Below are 23,779 nucleotides of genomic sequence, written 5' to 3' on the forward strand. Positions count from 1 at the left end.
GTTTTCTTTAGAAAATAGCACTGATGCTTTTGCTTCAACACCTCTCTCCTGCAGGCAAGACTTTGGAAACAGATTTACAATAAGGGGAGGGAGGAGAATCACATTTTGACCCTACAGTCTTGACAGCATGCCTTAGAGTCAACAATCTGGTCATAGAAACACTGGGCCTGATTCAGTGGAGTCACTCCCAATATAAATCAGAACAGCCCATTGTTCTGGGGCCTATTTTTCATGTAGATTCCATTCACTCTTACAATATCTTCCTTGCTCCTTCTACATTTTTGGTGTTTTGTAGCAATTTCAAGTGACTGTCTAATGCTTACAAAGGGCCAGATTGCCACCTCCTACAGAAAAATCCGTGGGAGGAGAGAAACTCAATATAGTTTCCCTTACTTTCCTTTCCCTCTGGTGGGAGTGGATGGGGAAGCAAAAGGGGTTGTGGTTATAGGAAGCCCCCCATCCTTCCAACTACACAAATCAGAAGGCCTTTAGTATGGATTTAGGAGCTATCCTCCAGGTACAGCTGCTGCTCAGCAGGACCCCCCTTCCTGGTTCCTATTTGAGCTACCCTGCTGTTGGCTACTCAGTAAGCAGCTGCAAAGGAGGCCCAGAGGGAGGTAATGGAACTCCCAGCTGTTTTACTTCCTGGAAATCTGTACAGAGCTCTCGTCTGTGCCCTAGAAATCTATGGAGCCCCTTACTTGTGGTGATCCAGTGGTAAGACAGTTGCACAAGAGTGGAATCTGAGTGGTTGCAGAGATGGCACTCCTCTCCCTCTGTGCTAACTTGCTACTCCTCACATGTGGATCTTTGCAACAAGATCCTGGCCACTGAAAGCACTGGAACTGCTCAACTATGAGAGGATAGTACATAGGAGTTTTTACAGTGAGTCAGATTAATGTGCCATCTCGTCCACTATCCTTGCCACCAAAAATGGTCAGTATCAGATGCTTCAGAAGAGATGCAAGAAACCCTGCAGTAAGTAGGCAGTTCTAGGATATCAGCTCCCTGAGGAAAATTTTCTCCCAAGTCTCAGTAACTCAAGATTGGTTTAAACTCTGATGTATGAGGGATTATATCCCTTCCAAATCTCTTTTTTAAATTAACATTTACTCTGATAGTTCTGGATGTTCTTATAATTCACACAAATGTCTAATTGCCTTTTGAATCCCATTAAACTCTTGGCCTCACTTATGTCTTGTTGCAAAGAGTTCCACAGGCAAAGCATGTTCTGTATGGAAAAGCATTTCCTTTGATCAGCTTTGAATTTGCCACCTTTCAATTTCATTGGTCAGGCCTATGTGATGTACAGTATATGCTCCGTTGCACTAGACGGTGTGGTATGAAGATAAAGACATTGGCTAAAATCCCAGTCTTCAAACTCCCATTGCCTTCAATAGGGCCAGAGTTACACTCAGGATCTCTGTATGTTGTTATGTACTATTGAAGGTAGGGTGAAAATGTGAATTGTAATAAAAAAGTTTATGAAAAGATAGTGATGATCCTCAAGGTCACCTGTTACAGTAGCCTGCACTAAATGGGCTACTTAAAAGAAACCCATTTGCATTTTGCTTAGCCCACCAAGGCTGGTCTATGCTGTGAGATATATTTGAAAACATGAGTTTTTCATTTGAAATGTAATGCTTCTGAAAGGTGCCAGATTGAAGCCTGAAGCCCTCTGTTTATCTATAGATCAGATTAAAACAAAGATGGCAGCCATGCAAGATTCCTCACGGTGACTAGCTAATGTGCCTCAATCCCGACCTGGCATGAGCACCTCCGGAGGGGAGAAGATACCACTCTGTGTGTACATTTAGTGCTTCGTTTCTCTGCTGAGGCATCCAGCCAGGGCACCAGTGTATGTGATGATATGTGGAACTTCTACCTCGCCTAACTCTGGTCCTTGTTTCACTCCCAGCATTTCCCCTCTTTTCCTATCCCCAAAGCATCTCCTTTGGGCCCTCCTTTTTTAAACTCTCCCATTGTACTGTCAACCACCTCATTTTCTTCACTATTGCCCATCTGCAGGGATCAGGCGGGGTAGGCGGAGAAGGTGGTACTCTTTCAACCTCTGCCCCCAGAATAAACTCCACCCATGTGATTGGCCAAAATAAGATGCCATACACAATAGGTTGTGAAGATGTTCAAATCATTGTATAATTGTGTCGCTGCTTCGCTCCAATGGGTTCCTTGAATCTGGCTCTCTCTTGGTAAGGCTTGAATAGGCCTTGGGCACTGCTACACTCCTTGGGCTTGGCTCCGTCTTGATTGGGGAATAAAATAAGTGGTGGCTGTGACGCTGGTAGACTAGGTGCCAGCTCTTGCCAAGGCTTTAGGACTCAGTCAAGCACTGACAAATTTATTGCTGGAAACCAAACTGTTTCACCTGTGCGTTAAGATGGGTATTGAACTTATAAAAATGTGTTTAGACTTTATTAAATGCTTGTAAATTGCTGCATAAATTAATCTCACCTATGATATCATTGTCACATGCTGTAAGGTAATTGTGGTGGGGCAGCTACCCCACCCCCATGAAAGAGTGGACCGGGGCAAGCCAGTGCAGCTGCGCAGTCTGGCAGCCATAGGGAAGGGCCTGCGGGGAGCCAATCAGGGCTGAGCTTTAGGCGGCCAATCAGGGCCAGGCTCAGCCCTATATAAAGGCTGTCCAGGAAGGGAGTGGTCAGTCTGTCCTAGACCTTTGTGGGGAAAGGTCTGTCTTCTGAGCAGGAGACCAGCACCTAGGACAGCGCTGTGCTGGCTTGGGGAAGCAGAGGAGAGCTCTGGAGATACCTGCCAGACTGCTGACCCTGAGTAGAAGGGTCTAGAGGGTGCAATGGGGTCAGAGGGAAAGTGACCCAGGAAAGACTGAAGGCAAGGGGAGAGAAGGAGGGCAGGGAGGCTGCTGTTAGAGGGTCTCTAGGTCAGGAGCCAGAGTAGTGGGTGGGCTGGGGTCCCCCTGCCCCCTTGTGCTACACTGGGCTCTGGAGCAGTGGCTGAGTCAGGTTGCACCCTGCCCCCTGATGTAAGAGGGGCTAGACTTGGAGGTTGTGGCAAGCCACTGAGGCCTGTGCAAAGACTCCTGATAACACCTCCCCCTCCCCAAGAAGGGGGCGAGTGTGGACTTGGGGGCACTGCCAGAGGGCAGTATCCTGAAGAGGATGCCGCAAGCTGGGAGCAATGCGGGTCAAGATGCCAAGCAAGGGCAAGAGATGGACGGGACACCACTGGCAGAGGGTGCTCTGCATGAACTGAGCTATTTCCCTGACTGAACAGCAGGAGTGAGTCCCAACTCTGTCACAGTAATTAAGTTTTTGCTTTATAATTTTTTTTAAAAAAAGTTTGCTCTGAAACTGAATCTAGTCAGGAGGGATCATCTTCTGCCCATCAAAAAGGCTGACCAAAACTAAATGGGCCACTGAGACATCACAATAAGACTTTGTTAGTTGCCCCTTCCCACCCATGAAGCGTCTGCATGCAAAATGGCTTGTCCCATCAGCCTGAGTTCTGGAAGAAGGAAATAAAAATAGCTGACAAAAAATCCCCTTCTTTTGTTGTTTGGACTCTTGCAGAAACAGAAATCTCCAGAGTCAACTTGGGTTAGCCTTAAAAAAACATTCAAAACTGACAAATTATTACAACTCTTTTTTAAAACCATAGACTGTAACTCATTTGTCTATGCTTGCCTGCTTTAACCTTGTAGTAACTCTCTCTCATTTATTTTCTCAGCTAATAAATCCTGAATTAGTTTACTATAGGATTGGCTACAAGCACTGTCTTAGGTGGGAGAGCTAAGGCACAATTTGACCTGGGGTAAGTGACTGGTCTCTTGGGACTGAAAGCAACCTGAATATTTTGTGATCTTTGGTGTAAAGCAGCCATTTATCACTAAGTACAGCTTGCCTGGGTGACAAGATAGACTGGAATGCCCAAGGAGTGACTACATGGTAAGACTGTCCTAGTGCTTTAGGAGTTCACACTTGTTACTGGGTTGGTGAAATCTAATTATAGCACATACAACCAGTTTAGGGCCTCTGTCCTGCTTCTGGACCATCTGCACTGAGGCTGGCATTCAGGGTCATGAGTCACTCTAGACAGCGTGACATAGGCATCTCCTAAATACCACCCATTTTCATTATCAAAATGAAATATTACTCCTGGGAAATTATACGGCTTTGAGACCCTCCATCCCCTTTGTTACCTGAGCAATTTAATAGTTAGCAATATTTACATTTAAATGATCTTCCCTGGGCATCTGAGTTAACACACTACTGAAACTGAATGCCATAGCTCACACCTCTCAGTGCCATTGCTTTCTGCATGGTTACAGAACTGGGGTACACTTGGCTCACATTTTGGGAGCTTTCTCCACAACCATAAATAAAGACGGTTGTATCTAGCTGAGGAGCTGAGCTGTGTCAAGATAAACACTTTATTATGAACAGGAACTGTGCACAGAACTGAGAACAAAACTTCCTACTATGTGTAGCTTCAGACTGCTATTGCCCTTCCCTGGGCTTTTGTTCCAGCTGGAAGTGTCACAGGAAACCAAAGACTCTGCCTAGAGCAGGGGCTCTCAAACTAGAGGTTGGGATCCCTCAGGGTTTGCAAGGTTATTACAATGGGGGGGGGTGTGTGTGAGCTGTCAGCCTCCACCTCAAACCCCACTTTGCATCCAGCATTTATAATAGTGTTAAATATTAGTGTTTAATTTATAATGGTGGGGGTCACACTCAGAGGTATGCTATGTGAAAGGGGTCATCAGTATAAAAGTTTGAGAACCACTGGTCTAGAGGGTACAGGAAATATGGCATCTCTGCACTTCTGGGAGGACATATTTTATAGCACAGAGATTTAATTAAGAACATAATGGCCATACTAGGCCAGACCAAAGGTCCACCTAGCCCAGTATCCTGTCTACTGACAGTGGCCAATGCCAGGTGCCCCAGAGGGGTGAACCTAACAGGTAATGATCAAGTGATCTCTCTCTGACAAACAGAGGGTAGGGACACCATTCCTTATGAATCCTGGCTAATGGACTTAATTTCCATGAATTTTTTGCTATTAATCCAGTTCTCTTTTAAACCCTGTTATAGTCCTAGCCTTCCCAACATCCTCAGGCAAGGAGTTCCACAGGTTGACTGTGTGCTGTGTGAAGAAGAACTTCCTTTTTTGTTTTAAACCTGCTACCCATTAATTTCATTTGATGCCCCCTAGTTCTTATATTATAGGCACAAGTAAATAACTTTTCCTTATTCACTTTCTCCACACAACTCATGTTTTATATACCTCTATCCTATCCCCCCTTTGTTTCCTCCTTTCTAAGCTGAAAAGTCCTAGCTTGTTTAATCTCTCCTCACATGGGACCCGTTCCAAACCCCTAATCATTTTAGTTGCTCTTCTCTGAACAGTTTAAAAAACAAAACAAAACTGAGATTCTGGAGAACAAGATAGTAGCTTCCTAGAGGTTTCAAGTGGTGTATGGGCAAGAACCAGCTGTTTCTAGGCCTTGCCTATCTGCCCCTCACCTTCCACCTGGCACTTCCCTGACTTCCAGTCCATCAAAGTATATGACTTCTCTGCTGCTTTCAGCTCTCTCCTCAGTTGTTAGTTCACACAATTATCTCCACCATTCTGGACTCCTTTGCTCCTCTCTCCAGTCTTCGTCTATCACACTAACCCCCAACCATATTCCCTTGGCTCCTGCTCTGCTGAGAAAATCCCATCACCCTGCTGATTTCATCACAAATTTCTTCTTTGTGTATGTCTACACTACAGCACTGTAGCACCAGAGTGTAGGCACGACCTACACTGGTGGAAGGCGTTTTTCCATCAGAGTAGTTAATCTTCCCCTCCAAGTAGTGGTAGCTAGGTTGACAGAAGAATTCTTCTGTCGACCTACTTGTGTCTATACTGGGGGTTAGTTAGACCTAACTGTGCTGCTAAAAGTGTGAAATTTTTCACAGCACTGAGTGGTGTAGTCAAGTTGAACTAATTTTTAAGTGTAGACTGGGCCTTGATTTCAATGGGAGTTAGGTGTGTAGTGCTTTGGAAAGTCCCACCAGGCACCTATAGTGTATATTTAGGCATCTAAATACCTTTGAAAATCTGGCCCTTAGCCACCCAAATCCCATTGAAAGTGAATAGGAGGAATTGGGCACCTAATTTCTTAAACTGCTTTGAAAATTCCAGCCTAAATCTTGTGTAAAGCTGCTGTCATGGAGCTCTAATATAAGAGATTAGAAATCAGCTTCTGATCTGCTTTCACAGTGACCGAACACCTATAGAAAGAACCTTAATGTTTGTTTTGAGACATCTTGTTCAAGGTTTTTTCTGATAGTCATTTAATGTGCAGAGACCACTCCCTGCCATGCTGAAAAACAATGAGACACTATTGACTTGTACTCCCTGTCTATCTGTTGTCTCTTGCCTTTTACTTAGATTTACTTGGTCAGGGACCATGTTTTTGTTCTGTTTGAACACTGCCTACAACAATGGGGCCCTGGTCTCTGCCTGGGGCCTTAGGTGTGACGGGAATATGAATAATCTGTAGTAAATCCATATACAGACTAGGTAACTATCTTTTCTACTCTGAGTGACCAAAATTATCTCATTTGCTGCAGCAATGCCATTGCTAATATATGTACCTGGTTTAAACAAGAATATTCAAATACATTATACATATGGTGAGAGCTGCTTCTCAAGACTGAGGAAATTAGGAATGGTTTTCTTTTAAGTGACAACCATGTGCATGTGTAACTTCAGTATCACCTTCATGGACCATCCAAACTCTTGACCCTATAGAGGAGCAGAGGACTTTGCTTGGTAATAAAGTCTATCAATGGTACTTATCTGGCCCCCGCACCACTATAGTATATGAACATCTTGCATTCTGTAATGGATTTATTATCTCAAAACACCTGTGAGCTAGGGTAGTGTTATCCTCCCCATCTTACAGATGGGGAACGGAGGCACACACAAGCTAAGTGTCTTGGAGATTGTCATGCCGGCAGCCTGTGGCAGAGAAGGGAATTGCACTCAGGTCTCCAAAATCCTAGGCTAGTGCCCTAATCACTAGATCATCTTTCCTCTCTAACTCCAGTTAATAGTTTGATTATGTAATGTATATGCTGCTTGTGGGCCTAAATCAATCATTGCTAATAAAAAGGGTCTCATTTATTGACTGGCCATAGATGAACCCTACTGCTTGGCAAAACTAATCGCCCACTTTTTCAAAAGTTATTTGAAAAGAAAACCTACTAATATACCCCTCAGTGAGAGACTACATAAAATGGAGACCAGTATGTTTACAACGAGGGGAAGATTTTTTTGCTTTGGTGTCCTCGCTGCTGAGCAGAAGATGAACCATGTTTGTTTACTTGTGCTCCGAGGCCCCAGTCAAGATCAGGGCCAGTTTGTACTAGGAAGAAGCCATGCCTGCTCCAGAAAACTTATTATCAATTGTCTGACTGCATGTGAACACCCACCTGAGCCAACTCATAGCCCAACTGACTTCAGTGGAGCTCTGTGTAGGTACATAGGTGCACCTGCATGCACTCAATTGCAGGAGCAGGGCCTAAAGCCCCAATCCTACAAGCTGAACAATGTGGACAGAACACCCTGTCTGCAGGGGTTTCTGCTGAAGTCAGGGAAGTTTCTGTGCCAGCTCAAATGTCAGCCCATGCAGATCAGCTTGCAGGATTGAGGCCTAAGAATGGTAAAGTTTTCCTAAGATCCAACTGTATCAAGGGCAATTGGGGGTAAACTGCAGGAATGGAATTTGTGGCATTAAACTTTTCTTTCTTGATACATGGTGGTATTCTTGGGGCGTATCATAAATATAAAGGGAAGGGTAAACCCCTTTGAAATCCTTCCTGGCCAGGGGAAAGCTCCTCTCACCTGTAAAGGGTTAAGAAGCTAAAGGTAACCTCGCTGGCACCTGACCAAAATGACCAATGAGGAGACAAGATACTTTCAAAAGCTGGGAGGAGGGAGAGAAACAAAGGGTCTGTGTCTGTCTATATGCTGGTCTTTACCGGGGATAGACCAGGAATGGAGTCTTAGAACTTTTAGTAAGTAATCTAGCTAGGTAGGTGTTAGATTATGATTTCTTTAAATGGCTGAGAAAAGAATTGTGCTGAATAGAATAACTATTTCTGTCTGTGTATCTTTTTTGTAACTTAAGGTTTTGCCTAGAGGGGTTCTCTATGTTTTTGAATCTAATTACCCTGTAAGATATCTACCATCCTGATTTTACAGGGGGGATTTCTTTATTTCTATTTACTTCTATTTTTATTAAAAGTCTTCTTGTAAGAAAACTGAATGCTTTTTCATTGTTCTTAGATCCAAGGGTTTGGGTCTGTGGTCACCCATGCAAATTGGTGAGGCTTTTTATCCAACATTTCCCAGGAAAGGAGGGGTGCAAGTGTTGGGAGGATTGTTCATTGTTCTTAAGATCCAAGGGTCTGGGTCTGTAGTCACCTAGGCGAATTGGTGAGGCTTTTTACCAAACCTTGTCCAGGAAGTGGGGTGCAAGGTTTTGGGAAGTATTTTGGGGGGAAGGACGCGTCCAAACAGCTCTTCCCCAGTAACCAGTATTAGTTTGGTGGTGGTAGCGGCCAGTCCAAGGACAACGAGTGGAATATTTTGTACCTTGGGGAAGTTTTGACCTAAGCTGGTAAAGATAAGCTTAGGAGGTTTTTCATGCAGGTCCCCACATCTGTACCCTAGAGTTCAGAGTGGGGGAGGAACCTTGACATGGTGGCATAGTGGTGGGATTAACCTGAAATCATTTTGAGATCCAGTTGAGATTTTTTTGAACTAGAAATACAGATTTTAAAAAGGAAATTTTTTTTTCCTTTGGAAAGGAAATCCAGAAAGCAGCTGAAACTGAAAGCAGCTTGTTTTTTCTCTGCTTTGTGGCCAAGCAGAGACAAAAGGGGATTATCTTTGTGAATTGCAGGTTTTCTTTGCCTGGAGGCAGGGTACTTAACTCCTGCAGGGAAATTCACAGTCTTCCAACCCAGAGGTTTTTTTTTCTCTTCCTAAAAGTAAATAGGGGGTGTGTGTGTTCTACCCATTTGCTTTTTCTTTGGGCTGGGTAAGCAGGTTTCCAAGTAGTTAGAGGTTTTTTGCTTTAATTTGGGCCCAGAGCAGAGACAAGGGAATTGTCTTTTTCTGTAGGCTGACAATCACTATCAGAGAATAGGTATTCTATTCCAGCACAGCAAAATTTTACAGCCAAGTTTTGTTTGTTTATTTCTAAACCTCGGGTGTAAAGTTAGTTAAAAACAGAGAGGTTAGAATGACAAAATCCGCGGCTTGACTACAGCTCGAATTAGCCAAATTTCAGGCTGAGGAAAGACAAAGGGAACATGAAAGACAGATAGAACTCATGCGGCTGAAGAAGGAGCAAGAAAGGGAGGCAGCGAGAGAAGCAGAACAACACCAAGCGGCTGCTCACAGGAGAGCTATGGAAGCAAGGGACAAAGAACTGGAGGAGAAGGAAAAAGAGAGGAAGTATGTGGAGGAGATGGAGAAGATAAAGGCTCAGCAGAATATCCCAACAAACCCTAGTAATCCTTCTCCAAGTACCACTTCCCATCCCAGAAAGTTCCCCGCCTACAAGGTAGGCGATGATACTGAGGCCTTCCTAGAAAACTTCGAAAGGGCCTGCCTTGGGTACAACATCTCTACTGACCAATACATGGTAGAGCTGAGGCCGCAGCTCAGTGGACCCTTAGCTGAGGTGGCAGCTGAAATGCCTAAAGAACACATGAACAAGTATGAACTGTTTAAATCCAAGGCGAGAGTCAGAATGGGGATAACACCCGAGCAGTCTCGTCGGAGGTTCAGAGCCCTAAGGTGGAAACCAGACATGTCATTTACCCGACATGCCTACCACATTGTGAAACATTGGGATGCCTGGATATCAGGAGCAAGTGTTGAATCTCCAGTAAATTTGCCCTTCCTAATGCAAATGGAACAATTCTTAGAGGGTGTTCCTGAGGAAATAGAAAGATACATCCTAGATGGGGAAACCCAAAACTGTAATCGAGGCAGGAGAGATTGGAGCCAGATGGGTGGAGGTGGCAGAGAAGAAGAAAACTGGTCGCAGTTGGAGCGGAGACCAGAAGGGACCACCCCAGACCACACCCTATTACCGGGGGCCACCCAAAGCCCCACCTACCTCCCAAAGAACCCTCCAGACCCCTTATCATCCCACCGCTGCCACCATGTCAAGGTTCCTCCCCCATTCTGAACTCTAGGGTACAGATGTGGGGACCTGTATGAAAAACCTCCTAAGCTTATCTTTACCAGCTTAGGTCAAAACTTACCCAAGGTACAAAATATTCCACCCGTTGTCCTTGGACTGGCCACTACCACCACCAAACTAATACTGGTTACTGGGGAAGAGCTCAACCCTCCTCGCCCCAGTGACCCGTCAGCTGGACGATGTTTTAAATGTAATGAGCTGGGGCATGTAAAGGCCAACTGCCCCAAGAACCCCAACAGATTACAGTTCATTGCACCGGAATCACACCAGAGGTCCACAGGCCCAGATACCTCCCAGATACCCTTGGAGCGGAGGGAAACTGTGAGTGTGGGCGGGAAGAAGGTCACCGCGTGGAGGGACACCGGAGCACAAGTGTCAGCTATCCATGCTTCCTTAGTGGACCCCAATTTAATCAACCCAGAGATCCAAGTGACGATTCAACCCTTCAAGTCCAACTCTTTCAATTTGCCTACAGCCAAGTTGCCTGTCCAGTACAAGGGCTGGTCAGGAATGTGGACTTTTGCAGTCTATGATGATTATCCCATCCCCATGCTGTTGGGGGAAGACTTGGCCAATCATGTGAAGCAGGCCAAGAGGGTGGGAACGGTCACCCGCAGCCAGGCTAAACAAGCCGTGAGGCCTAGCTCTGTTCCGGAAACTTCTATCAGGACCCGGTCAGAGGTGATGGACCCAGACCCCAGGCCAATGTCTGCAACAGCAGTAGTGGATCCAGTTCCAGAGACCCACATGGAACCAGTCCCAGAACCGGAACCAGCCGAACAACCAACACCAGACCCAGTGTCAGCACTGAATCCAATACTTGCAACCTCAACACCAGAGGGCCCCACCGACCCTGAACTGGCAGCAGCCAATAACCCGACCCAAGAGGCTCAGCCGGAGCCTGAATCCCAACATAGTGCACCAGTGGAGAGCAGTTCACAGTCAACAGAAACAGCTCCATCCCCTATATCGCTTCCAGAGGGACCAAGCCTAAGTCCACAATCCAATGAGGAACTGATGTCTCCAGCATCAAGGGAACAGTTCCAGACCGAACAGGAAGCAGATGAAAGCCTCCAGAGAGCTTGGACGGCGGCACGGAGCAACCCACCGCCTCTCAGCTCTTCTAATCGATCCAGGTTTGTTGTAGAAAGAGGACTTTTATACAAGGAAACTCTTTCTGGGGGACACCAGGAAGACTGGCATCCTCAGAGACAGTTGGTAGTTCCAACTAAATACCAGGCCAAGCTCTTGAGCTTAGCCCATGATCACCCTAGTGGCCATGCTGGGGTGAACAGGACCAAAGACCGTTTGGGGGGGGTCATTCCACTGGGAGGGAATGGGCAAGGATGTTTCTACCTATGTCCAGTCTTGTGAGGTGTGCCAAAGAGTGGGAAAACCCCAAGACCAGGTCAAAGCCCCTCTCCAGCCACTCCCCATCATTGAAGTTCCATTTCGGCGAGTAGCTGTGGATATTCTGGGTGCTTTTCCGAAAAAGACAGCCAGAGGAAAGCAGTACATACTGACTTTCATGGATTTTGCCACCCGATGGCCGGAAGCAGTAGCTCTAAGCAACACCAGGGCTAAAAGTGTGTGCCAGGCACTAGCAGACATTTTTGCCAGGGTAGGTTGGCCCTCCGACATCCTCACAGATGCAGGGACTAATTTCCTGGCAGGAACTATGAAAAACCTTTGGGAAGCTCATGGGGTAAATCACTTGGTTGCCACTCCTTACCACCATCAAACAAATGGCATGGTGGAGAAGTTTAATGGAACTTTGGGGGCCATGATATGTAAATTCGTAAATGAGCACTCCAATGATTGGGGCCTAGTGTTGCAGCAGTTGCTCTTTGCCTACAGAGCTGTACCACATCCCAGTTTAGGGTTTTCCCCATTTGAACTTGTATATGGCCGTGAGGTTAAGGGGCCATTGCAGTTGGTGAAGCAGCAATGGGAGGGATTTACACCGTCTCCAGGAACTAACATTCTGGACTTTGTAACCAACCTACAAAACACCCTCCGAACCTCTTTAGCCCTTGCTAGAGAAAACTTACAGGATGCTCAAAAAGAGCAAAAAGCCTGGTATGATAAACATGCCAGAGAGCGTTCCTTCAAAGTAGGAGACCAGGTCATGGTCTTAAAGGCGCTCCAGGCCCATAAAATGGAAGCATCGTGGGAAGGGCCATTCACGGTCCAGGAGCGCCTGGGAGCTGTTAATTATCTCATAGCATTCCCCACCTCCAACCGAAAGCCTAAGGTGTACCATATTAATTCTCTAAAGCCCTTTTATTCCAGAGAATTAAAGGTTTGTCAGTTTACAGCCCAGGGAGGAGACGATGCTGAGTGGCCCGAAGGTGTCTACTACGAAGGGAAATGTGGTGGTGGTGTGGAAGAGGTGAACCTCTCCATGACCCTTGGGCGTATGCAGCGACAGCAGGTCCAGGAGCTGTGCACTAGCTACGCGCCAACGTTCTCAGCCACCCCAGGACTGACTGAACGGGCATACCACTCCATTGACACAGGTAATGCTCACCCAATTAGGGTCCAACCTTACCGGGTGTCTCCTCAAGCTAAAACTGCTATAGAACGGGAGATCCAAGATATGTTACAGATGGGTGTAATCCGCCCCTCTGAAAGTGCATGGGCATCTCCAGTGGTTCTAGTTCCTAAACCAGATGGGGAAATACGTTTTTGCGTGGACTACTGTAAGCTAAATGCTGTAACTTGCCCAGACAACTATCCAATGCCACGCACAGATGAACTATTAGAGAAACTGGGACAGGCCCAGTTCATCTCTACATTGGACTTAACCAAGGGGTACTGGCAGGTACCGCTAGATGAATCTGCCAAGGAAAGGTCAGCCTTCATCACACATCTTGGGCTGTATGAATTTAATGTACTCCCTTTCGGGCTGCGAAATGCACCCGCCACTTTCCAAAGACTTGTAGATGGTCTCCTAGCGGGATTAGGAGAATATGCAGTTGCCTACCTTGACGATGTGGCCATATTTTTGGATTCCTGGGCAGACCACCTGGAACATCTACAAAAAGTCCTTGAGCGCATAAGGGAGGCAGGACTAACTGTTAAGGCTAAGAAGTGTCAAATAGGCCTAAACAGAGTGACTTACCTTGGATACCAGGTGGGTCAAGGAACTATCAGCCCCCTACAGGCCAAAGTGGATGCTATCCAAAAGTGGCCTGTCCCAAAGTCGAAGAAACAGGTTCAATCCTTCTTAGGCTTGGCCGGTTATTACAGACCACTTGTACCGCACTACAGCCAAATCGCTGCCCCACTGACAGACCTAACCAAAAAGAAACAGCCAAATGCTGTTCAGTGGACCGAAAAGTGTCAGAAGGCCTTTAACAAGCTTAAAGCGACACTCATGTCTGACCCTGTACTAAGGGCCCCAGACTTTGACAAACCGTTCCTAGTAACCACAGATGCGTCCGAGCGTGGTGTGGGAGCAGTTTTAATGCAGAAAGGACCTGATCAAGAATTCCACCCTGTAGTGTTTCTCAGCAAAAAACTGTCTGAGAGGGAAAGCAACTGGTCAGTCACTGAAAAAGAATGTTACGCCATTGTCTACGCTCTGGAAAAGCTACGCCCATATGTTTGGGGACAGCGTTTCCACCTGCAAACCGACCATGCTGCACTGAAGTGGCTTCACACCGTCAAGGAAACTAACAAAAAACTTCTTCGGTGGAGTTTAGCTCTCCAAGATTTTGATTTCGACATCCAACACATCTCAGGAGCTTCTAACAAAGTGGCTGATGCACTCTCCCGTGAAAGTTTCCCAGAATCAACTGGTTAAAATCGTCCTTGAGATGTGGAAAATATTGTTAGTCTTTATGTACTTGGTAGTATATTTAGAGATGCATGTGTCTTATTAACTCTGTTTTTCCTAGAGCTCCAGGAAGAAATCCCAGCCAGTGTTTCACCCTAGCTGAGATTTGGGGGGCGTGTCATAAATATAAAGGGAAGGGTAAACCCCTTTGAAATCCTTCCTGGCCAGGGGAAAGCTCCTCTCACCTGTAAAGGGTTAAGAAGCTAAAGGTAACCTCGCTGGCACCTGACCAAAATGACCAATGAGGAGACAAGATACTTTCAAAAGCTGGGAGGAGGGAGAGAAACAAAGGGTCTGTGTCTGTCTGTCTATATGCTGGTCTTTACCGGGGATAGACCAGGAATGGAGTCTTAGAACTTTTAGTAAGTAATCTAGCTAGGTATGCGTTAGATTATGATTTCTTTAAATGGCTGAGAAAAGAATTGTGCTGAATAGAATAACTATTTCTGTCTGTGTATCTTTTTTGTAACTTAAGGTTTTGCCTAGAGGGGTTCTCTATGTTTTTGAATCTAATTACCCTGTAAGATATCTACCATCCTGATTTTACAGGGGGGATTTCTTTATTTCTATTTACTTCTATTTTTATTAAAAGTCTTCTTGTAAGAAAACTGAATGCTTTTTCATTGTTCTTAGATCCAAGGGTTTGGGTCTGTGGTCACCCATGCAAATTGGTGAGGCTTTTTATCCAACATTTCCCAGGAAAGGAGGGGTGCAAGTGTTGGGAGGATTGTTCATTGTTCTTAAGATCCAAGGGTCTGGGTCTGTAGTCACCTTGGCAAATTGGTGAGGCTTTTTACCAAACCTTGTCCAGGAAGTGGGGTGCAAGGTTTTGGGAAGTATTTTGGGGGGAAGGACGCGTCCAAACAGCTCTTCCCCAGTAACCAGTATTAGTTTGGTGGTGGTAGCGGCCAGTCCAAGGACAACGGGTGGAATATTTTGTACCTTGGGGAAGTTTTGACCTAAGCTGGTAAAGATAAGCTTAGGAGGTTTTTCATGCAGGTCCCCACATCTGTACCCTAGAGTTCAGAGTGGGGGAGGAACCTTGACAGGGCCAAAAGTGCATCCTCTTATTTCTGTTAAAAATACTGTAGTGTGTGTGCAGTTCCTGCCTACACACTTATTGACACTCTGGGCAGAGTTTTCTATATTGTTTGGGAAGGATTTTTAAGTTTGTCCCATAGGACAAAAATCACAAATTGTGACTGTTTTATTCTTGCAAAGCTTAAAACCTTTTGGTGGGAAGGGATGTGGGGGGATGGGGCAGGAGGGTTGGAACAAACATATAAAAGTTTAGAAAACATGAGTGATGTTACCATTGTAGCCCTCAGGGTTCACAGGGAAAAGTTTAGAAAAGTGCAGCGATGTCTGCAGACAGCTCAAACAATAGTTCTGACCAACATCAGCTGTGCCATTCATCTTGGTGGAACATTAACATGGACACTCACTGCTGTAACATGGACCCCATGTATAAACTCTTCTGCTTGGGTGGGTAGAGGGAGTCCCCCTTATACAGGACAGATCTCAGGCTTGGGGAGGGACCACAGCCTGTGGAAACAGGAATGGTAATGGGTTCCCCATCATCCCAACAGCTGGCTCTTGTGTGGGAGGCATCTGCCACTTCTATTCCAGTAAAAACAACAAGGAGTCTTTGTGGCATCTTAGAAACGCCCAAATTTATTTGGGCATAAGCTTTTGTAGGCTAAAACCCACTTCATCAGATGCATGGAGTGGAAAATACATTAGGCAGGTATAAACACACAGCACATGAAAAGATAGGAGTTGCCTTAATAAGTGGGGGTGGTCAGGGCTAACAAGCCAATTCAATTAAGGTGGAAGTGGGCTGTTCTCAACACTTGACAAGAAGGGGTGAGTATCAGCAGGGGGAAACTAATTTTTGTGGTGACCCGTTCATTCCCATCCTTTATTCAGGCCTAATTTGATGGTGTCCAGTTTGCAAATTCCAGTTCTGCAGTTTCTCATTGGAGTCTGTTTCTGAAGTTTTTTGTTGAATTGCCACTTTTAAGTCTGAGTGTCCAGGGAGATTGAAGTGTTCTCCTACTGGTGTTTGAATGTCGTAATTGATGTCTGATTTGTGTCATTTATTCCAGGGGTGGGCAAACTTTTTGCCCCAAGGACCACATCGGAATGCAAGACTGTATGGAGGGTCAGGTAGGGAAGCCTGGCCCCTGCCCCATCCTCTCCCTCCCACTTCCCATCTACCCATCCAACCCACCCTGCTCATTATCCCCTGACTACCCCCTGGAACCCCACCCCCTATCCAACTGCCCCTGTCTCCTGATTGCCCCCCAGGACTCCTGCCCCATATCCAATGCCCCAGCCCCTTACCATGCTGCTCAGAGCAGCATGTCTGGAGCCACCCACCTGGCTGGAGCCAGACGTGCTGCTCATGTGGTGGCATAGCTGCAGGGGAGGGAGGACAGTAGGGAAGGGGCCAGGGGCTAGCCTACCCAGCAAGGAGCTCAGGGGCCAGGCAGGACAATCCTGCAGGCCAGATGTGGCCCATGGGCCATAGTTTACCCACCTCTGATTAAGTCTTTTGCGTAGAGACTGTCTGGTTTGGCCAATGTACATGGCAGTGTTGTAGCTGTGTTGGTCCCAGGCTATTAGACCACGGTGGGTAAGGTAATGTTTATGGGACCAACTTCTGTTGGTGAAAGATGCTGTTGAGCTGCACAGAACTCTCTGAAGAGTTCTGTGCATCTCAAAAGCTTCTCTTTAATCAGCAAAAGCTGGTCCAATAAAACATTTTACCTCACCCACCTTGTCACTTGTATTCTGTGCAGGGGTAGGGACATATGGGACTTAATCCTGCCCCAATTCAAATCAGTGGGGAAACTCCTACTAAATGCTACTTAATGTAAGTTATAGTACAATTGGGTCGAGTTAGAAAATTGATTCTATAAAATTGGCAGCAAGTGTTTGAACAGTCAATGATAAAATATTGATGTATTTTTCCTAAAATACATACTATAATATAAAACCATATTAATTGAGTCCTAATTTTGAGCATAGTCACCAAAGGTGACATAAGAGATAACAGAAAATACAAAATTAGACCCTACAAAGACTAATGCACATGCTTAACTTTGAGCACATTATTAGCCTTGAGTTAAACAGATCTACTCAAATGTGTAAACGGAAGCATATGCAGTAGTCTTTTCAGGCTTGGGCCCCAGTGTCAACATAAACTCCTTTTGAATCCAACTCAAACTCCTTTTCAAAAGAAAATCAGAAGCTATTCCCACCACCCACATTTCTGAAGTAGAAATACTGGAGCCTAGACTACAGAAAAGGAGAACTAACATTCTGCCAAGTTTGCATTTCTATCTCTCATGCAATGTGTGTATTATACTGTAGAACTAACACATTTTGCACCAAGAAATATTTGCAGATGCTGTCAAGCTTCCAGGATAGCAGCACTTATTATTCCCATGATTTAGAACATTCTTTTGGAGAGGAAAAAAGTAGAACCAGAAATTGCTGTTGTGAAATTAGTTTTTTTGAATCTTTTACTGCAAAAATAACCATTTTTACAATATACTGGAGAATAGAAAACACTAGATTTTTTTCTAGATGTGCACATATATCCTGTGATTATATTTATATAGATATATATAAAATCAACACACACTGTATGTGTATCTATATATTAAGACTCCAGGATTGTCACTGTGGAGCCTACAATGTCTTAAGTAGTCTGAAATAACGGGAACAGCTACAAGCCTAGTTGAGAGCTACTTTTGTTTGAATCCGGTGATATTCTAATCACTGGGATTAGTAGTTTGTTACTGTCCAATTTTTGTTTTGACTTTATGAATTACACCTGTGCAAAACCACAGGCTTGCAGCTACTAATGTGTACTAATTTTGAGATAAATATATACTGATTGTACAGTAGAACCTCAAAGTTACTAACAACCTCCATTCCCAAGGTAAGTCTGAAATGTTTGTAATTTTAAACAACTTTATTTCAAAAGTTTACAACTGAACATTGACTTTTCACTGCTTTGAAACTTTACTATGCAGAAGAAAAATGCTGTTTTCCCTTTTTAAGTAGTTTAACACAGTACTGTACTGTATTTGCTTTTTTGGAGGGGGTCTCTGCTCCTGCCTGATTGTGTATTTTGGACTCAAAATGAGGTGTGTGGTTGAATGGTCAGTTTGTAACTCTGGTGTTCATAACTCTGAGGTTGTGTATATATAAAATGTATACATTGAGGGCTGGTCTACACTAGAAAACTAGATTTACCCAGCTACATCGCTCAGGATTGTGAAAAATCCACATCCCCATCCCTGAGCAGACCTAAGTCCCTATGTAGCTAATGCTAGGGCATTGAGAATTCTTCCGTCTATCTAGCTACTGCCTCTCGGGGAAGTGGATTTACTGCAATGACAGGAGAACCTCTCCTGTCACTGTAGTATGTCTACATTGATGTGCTACAGCTGTCACTGCAGCTGTCCTGCTGTAGCGTTTTAAGTGTAGACATAATTTGAGTATGTGATAGAGATGAATATAGACAAGAGGACACTATTCTGAAGGAAGCTGGTATATATTTCACAGGGGCTGGTTTATATATTTATCCTTCCAGTTTCAAGGGAGAAAGTAGTTATGAAAATTAAACAAGACCCTCTTTGATATAAGATAAGCAGCTATCTAGAAGTAAAAGTTTGGGGTTGTTTACATGGGGACACTTAGGCCTGGTAAAATTAGGTTGATAACTACATTGTCCAGAAGTAAGAAAAAGCCACACTCCCTGAGTAGCATTGTTAATTTTACCTAAACCCTTGAGTATACAGACTAGGTCAACGGAAGGTATGTTGTAGTGTGTTAAGGGCTTGTCTTCACTACTGGGTAAACCTAAGTTACACTGCTACTCTCCAGCTACATGAATAATGTATCTGGAGTTGATGTTGTGATGGGTCTGGTCACAGAAACTCCCTCAAGACTGTCACTAGATGTGCTGGGATACCGCTGAGAACAACCCTCCTGCTGGAACAGGCACCCCTCCACTCCTGTCTTACTGAGTTAGACACTCCAGTCAGCTTCAGCCCAGACCCAGGGGTTGGGCCACACCTCTCTGCAGTTCACTGAAACTGAGATCCACTCAACTCGGGGGCTTCTTAGTTAACAGGGACTTTCCCAGCACCCTGTATTCAATCTTTCTGGGAGCCTAAACCCCAAATGAATTCACTTAGCTGTGTCTAAAGCTTATAAAGGGTAAACTCATAAACTGTCTGCCCTCTAACACTGATAGAGATGCACAGCTGTTTGCTCCCCCAGGTATTAATTGCTTACTCTGGGTTAGTTAATAAGCAAAAGTGATTATATTAAATAGTAGGATTTCAGTGGTTCCAAGTAATAACAGACAGAACAAAGTAAGTTACCAGGCAAAAGAAAACAAAACACTAGTCTAAGCCTAATATAGTAGGAAACTGAATACAGGCAAATCTCTCACCCCAGAGATGTTCCAATAAGCTTCTTTCACAGACTAGACTCCTTCCTAGTCTGGGCCCAATCCTTTTCAGACCAATGTTGTGGTTTATGGCCTGGATTCAGCAATTGCTCTCACCCCCATAGTTAGTCCTTTGTCCCATTTCTTTCCAACATCTCTTTGGGTTGGAGAGGCCATCCCTTGAGCCAGCTGAAGCCAAAATGGAGGGGCTTCTAGGGCCTTTTATATTATTTTGTGGGCAAACCCCCCTTTGTTCTTCTGTGCAAAATCACAGCAACAAGATGGAGTCTGTAGCCACTGGGTAAGTCAAATGTCCATGAATGATTCAGCTTTTTGCAGGCCAATGCCATTGTTTACATGTTAGCTGGAATGTTCCCAGAAATGCTCAGATGTTGATTGGCATCTCCCAAAGTCCATTGTCAGTTAAGTGTTTCTTGATTGGGCACTTACTCAGAATAGTCCTTTCTCAAGAAGCTTACCAAATGCTTCACTGATGCTACTGAGAATCAAACACATGGATATACATAGCCAATATTCATAACTTCATATACAAAAATGATACACAGACAGCATAATCATAACCAGTAAAATTACAACCTTTCCATAGACACCTTACTTGATCCCCTTGGTAAAAGATTTGGTGCAACTATAGGACTTTGGTTGCAACCAAAGTCCTATATGGTTACAGTTCATGTCAATAACATCACAGCTGTAGCTTAAATCAACTTACTCCTTCCACTCTCCCATTGACTTACCTTACTCTTCTTGGGGAGCTGGAGTACCAGAGTTGACCAGAGAGCACGCAGCTGTTGATTTAGTGGGACTTCACTAGACTTGCTAAATCAACACCCACTGTATTGATTGCAACAGCATGGATCCCCTCAGTAGTGAAGACAAGCCCTAAGTGTAGACAAGCTCTAAGGAAAATTAATCCAAATTAACTTTTAGACTCTCCCACATTAAATGCCTTTGTAGACACATTCAGAATTATATTGGCCTTAATTCAATTTTGTTATGTAAATAAATTTTGAATAAGAGCATCCACACAGTCCTTAAATCCCTCTTTGGATGCTATCATTCAGAATTGAGGTGGTCTTAATTTGGTTTAGTTAAATTCTTCCTAAGTGAATTATTCACACTCCTAATCAACATAGCTATCCTGGCAAAACTGAGCAGTGTAGACCTGTCCAGTGTAAGGCAGAGTAATCAGTAAAATAGTAAACAAGCCAAATTAAAAAACAAAAAACAACCCAAAACCACTATCTTGATCAGCAGGCTTTCTCTCCCCTTTTCAAGTTCCCTCACATTTAAATGGGGGGTGGGGTGTGACTGGAGACAGTTTGTCTGACATTCAGATAGCTGCAGCTAGTCAAATTGCAGCTTTAATTGTGCTACTGACCAATAAAAGAATAGCTGCTGCAGGAGGTAATTTGAATTAGTAATAGAAGGTACAACCCATCCTAGATTTACTTTTATCTCATGCTACTGTACTGTTCAAATAGTAAATACTCTTACAGCTTGTGCATTCCAACTCCCTCTCTGGCAGGGATAGTCCCGACTTTTTTTTTGCAAAGTAGGAGTAAGTGTCGTCCCCCCGCCCCCCCCCCCAAACCCTCATTCACTGATAGCAATTCAGTGGAAAAGGGAGAGAAAGGAAAAGTGCTCTTACTGCTTCACTTCTTTTTCCCTGCTTGTTTTGTCCTCTCACTCGTTTCACAGCCCCTGCCCTACCAAACTGGTTGCTGCTATTTTGATACTGCTGTTGCACCACTCAGTTTAGGATCAGACCTTGTGGCAGGCACTGTACAAATGGGTATGAGGATGAAAGTCCCTGCTGCTGATGCTGCAACTGCATCCGTGTGGATCGATTCCTGCACTCCTATGAAGCCCAGGAGCAGAAAAGGGGACTCTTTGTGGGCTCAGATTTTTGCCTGAGCAGAGCTCCTTGCAGGATTAAGGCTCAAAACCCCAGTCGTGCTGTTGAATCTGCAAAGGCAAAAGTGTCTGCCCACATAGCAGTTTGCAGGTTGGAAGTGGAAGAAATGTGGAGTGTGATATGTGGTTTGTGAGCCATATGGGCTGTCAGGGCCCCATGGGGGAATCCTCAGAAGCAGTTTTCATAGGAGCAAGCCCACTGATGTCACAAGAGAAAGCTCTACAGGGTCAGATGCTTACACTACAAACTTCTCAGGGCAAGGACCTTATTTCTATAAGAGGTAAGGCCCAGATCCTTAAAGGTATTGGGTGCCTTTGAGGATCTGGGACTAAGAACATGACCCTGCAGACATGCATGAGCAGTTTTCTGGGACAGCTCGTGTGAACAAAGCTTGTCACGTGGGCAAGAGGCTGCAGGATTGGCCCTCAAGGGCCTGATCCTGCTATCAGCTATGCAAGGACTGATCCCTACGCGTGGGTGGCACCCTGCTGACTTCAGTACCGGTCGGCCAGCATCAATCTCCCTCCACCTTTTTATTGTGTTTCATTAAACTCTGTCTGTTGCCCATTGTCCCCTGGCCAGGCGCCTGCTGCTCAGGTGGGTGGGGGTAGCGGCTGCTGATTTGCCCCCCCCCGGCTAATGCCCTGAGCTTCCCTCCCCACGCGGCGCCACCGAGGGGGCAATTTGGCCAACTCCAGCAATTGCAAGGACTTTTCCTCCCCGCCCGGCCGAACTCCTCTTCCCGCTCGAGGGGCGACTCTGCCCGGCCAAAGCCAGGGCAGGTCTCCCCACCCTGGTCCCCGCGCCGCCCCTCCCCCGCGGGGGGCCGGCCCCAGCCCGGGGCCACTTTGTAGCAATTAGTTTCTCTCTTTGTATGGGGGTTCCATTCAAACTGAGCGGCGCGTTCCGCGTAACCTTCCGCCAAGGGGAGGAAAATAGTCCCCAGCCCCGAGTGCTGCTGAGTTCAAAGCACGAGGTTTGGAGCCCCCTCGCTGGGGCCCCTCCGCCCCATCCCCTTCCCCCCTCTTCGAGCCCGTCCCCAAAGCCCCCCGCGCCTCCGGGGCCACGGCGTGAAACTCCCCCACTTCCCTCCCCGCTACAATGTAGCCTTGGAAGGGGATGTATCACTGGGCGTAGAGATTGCAAAACCCGACCACGTACAGCGGGCGATACGCCTCCACCTAACCTGACAAACGGAAGCGCCGGGCCGGCTTGATGGACGGGGTGGGGCGGCCAATGGCAAAGGCACCTGCCTCCCAAAATGTGGGGGCCGCCAATGGGAGGGCGCCGGAGCGGAGGGGGAGGTGGGGCCGCGGCCAGGCAGCAGCGCAGGTTGACGAGCGTCCCAGTGCAGGGAAGTGCAGCGCTGGGATGAGCCTCAAAGTTGTAGCCCTCGCCGTGCAGGGGGTTTAAAGCGGCCGCACACTGAAAGCGCCTCAGCCTCCCTCTCGCCCCCTCTTCCCCCCCCCCCGCCCCTAGCCGGGGGCTTTGCCAGCAGCTGCTGCTGCTCCCAGGCTCCAGCAGCCCCTTCTCCCCCCCCCCCTCCGCAGCCCCCCCCCCCGAGTTAACTCTGCTCTCTCTGCCAGTTTCACCCCCAAATGCCAGCCATGATAGAGAAGGGCCCAGAGGTCTCAGGGAAAAGAAGAGGCAGGAATAATAACGCCACTGCCGCCACCAGCGCCAACAATAATGGGAATAATAAAAGTTTGGCAGCAGCAGCACCCAATGGAAATAGCAGCGGCAACTCCTGGGAGGAAGGCAGCTCTGGCTCCTCTAGTGATGAAGAGCATGGTAAGTCCGCTGAAGTGGGAGCCTCAAACTCGCTCCGGGATTTTCTCTGTTAATCTCTCTCACACTCACACACATACACAAATCAATGAAGCACGCTCTTTCTAATCCGGTCTCTCTCTCTCTCTCTCTTTGACATCTCAGCAGGAGGCGGCATGAGAGTTGGAGCCCAGTACCAAGCCGTGGTTCCTGATTTTGATCCGGGTGAGTTATTTTGTCTCCAGTGTCTCCTAAGGATTCAGCACCATTGTGTGAGTGGGTTAGGAGCCTCCAACGGCTGTGTGTGTGGCTGGCTGGAGATCTGACATCCTGCGTTTGGGAGTTGGGGTTAGTGTGTGGATTGATCCGCTGGACATAAGACTGTTTTATTGGGGGGTGTGGGAGAGGTCACTTGGTTGCATTAGATTTCTGGTCATTAAAAGGGGAGGGGAAAACCAACAACTTTTGTGTGTGTGTTCACCCTGCTGT

General features: G+C 46.0%; 1 protein-coding gene across 3 annotated transcripts in view; it reads left to right on the forward strand.

Annotated features, from left to right (window-relative positions):
* The first annotated feature begins 22,834 nt into the window (after positions 1–22,834).
* The window catches only part of RCOR1 (REST corepressor 1), a 127,066-nt gene continuing 126,121 nt past the window's right edge, over positions 22,835–23,779 (forward strand). The window contains exons 1-2 of one of the 3 annotated variants that reach the window (XM_073349704.1): positions 22,835–23,314; positions 23,459–23,515. In XM_073349704.1, the coding sequence (XP_073205805.1) occupies positions 23,122–23,314; positions 23,459–23,515 (250 nt within the window). In that variant the 5' untranslated portion in view covers positions 22,835–23,121. Of the gene's footprint in view, positions 23,315–23,455; positions 23,516–23,779 lie in introns of all 3 variants that reach the window. The other 2 variants (XM_073349703.1, XM_073349705.1) reach the window with 2 other exon arrangements.

Source organism: Lepidochelys kempii, chromosome 6, assembly GCF_965140265.1.
Source record: "Lepidochelys kempii isolate rLepKem1 chromosome 6, rLepKem1.hap2, whole genome shotgun sequence".
Classification (NCBI taxonomy): Eukaryota; Metazoa; Chordata; order Testudines; family Cheloniidae; genus Lepidochelys; species Lepidochelys kempii.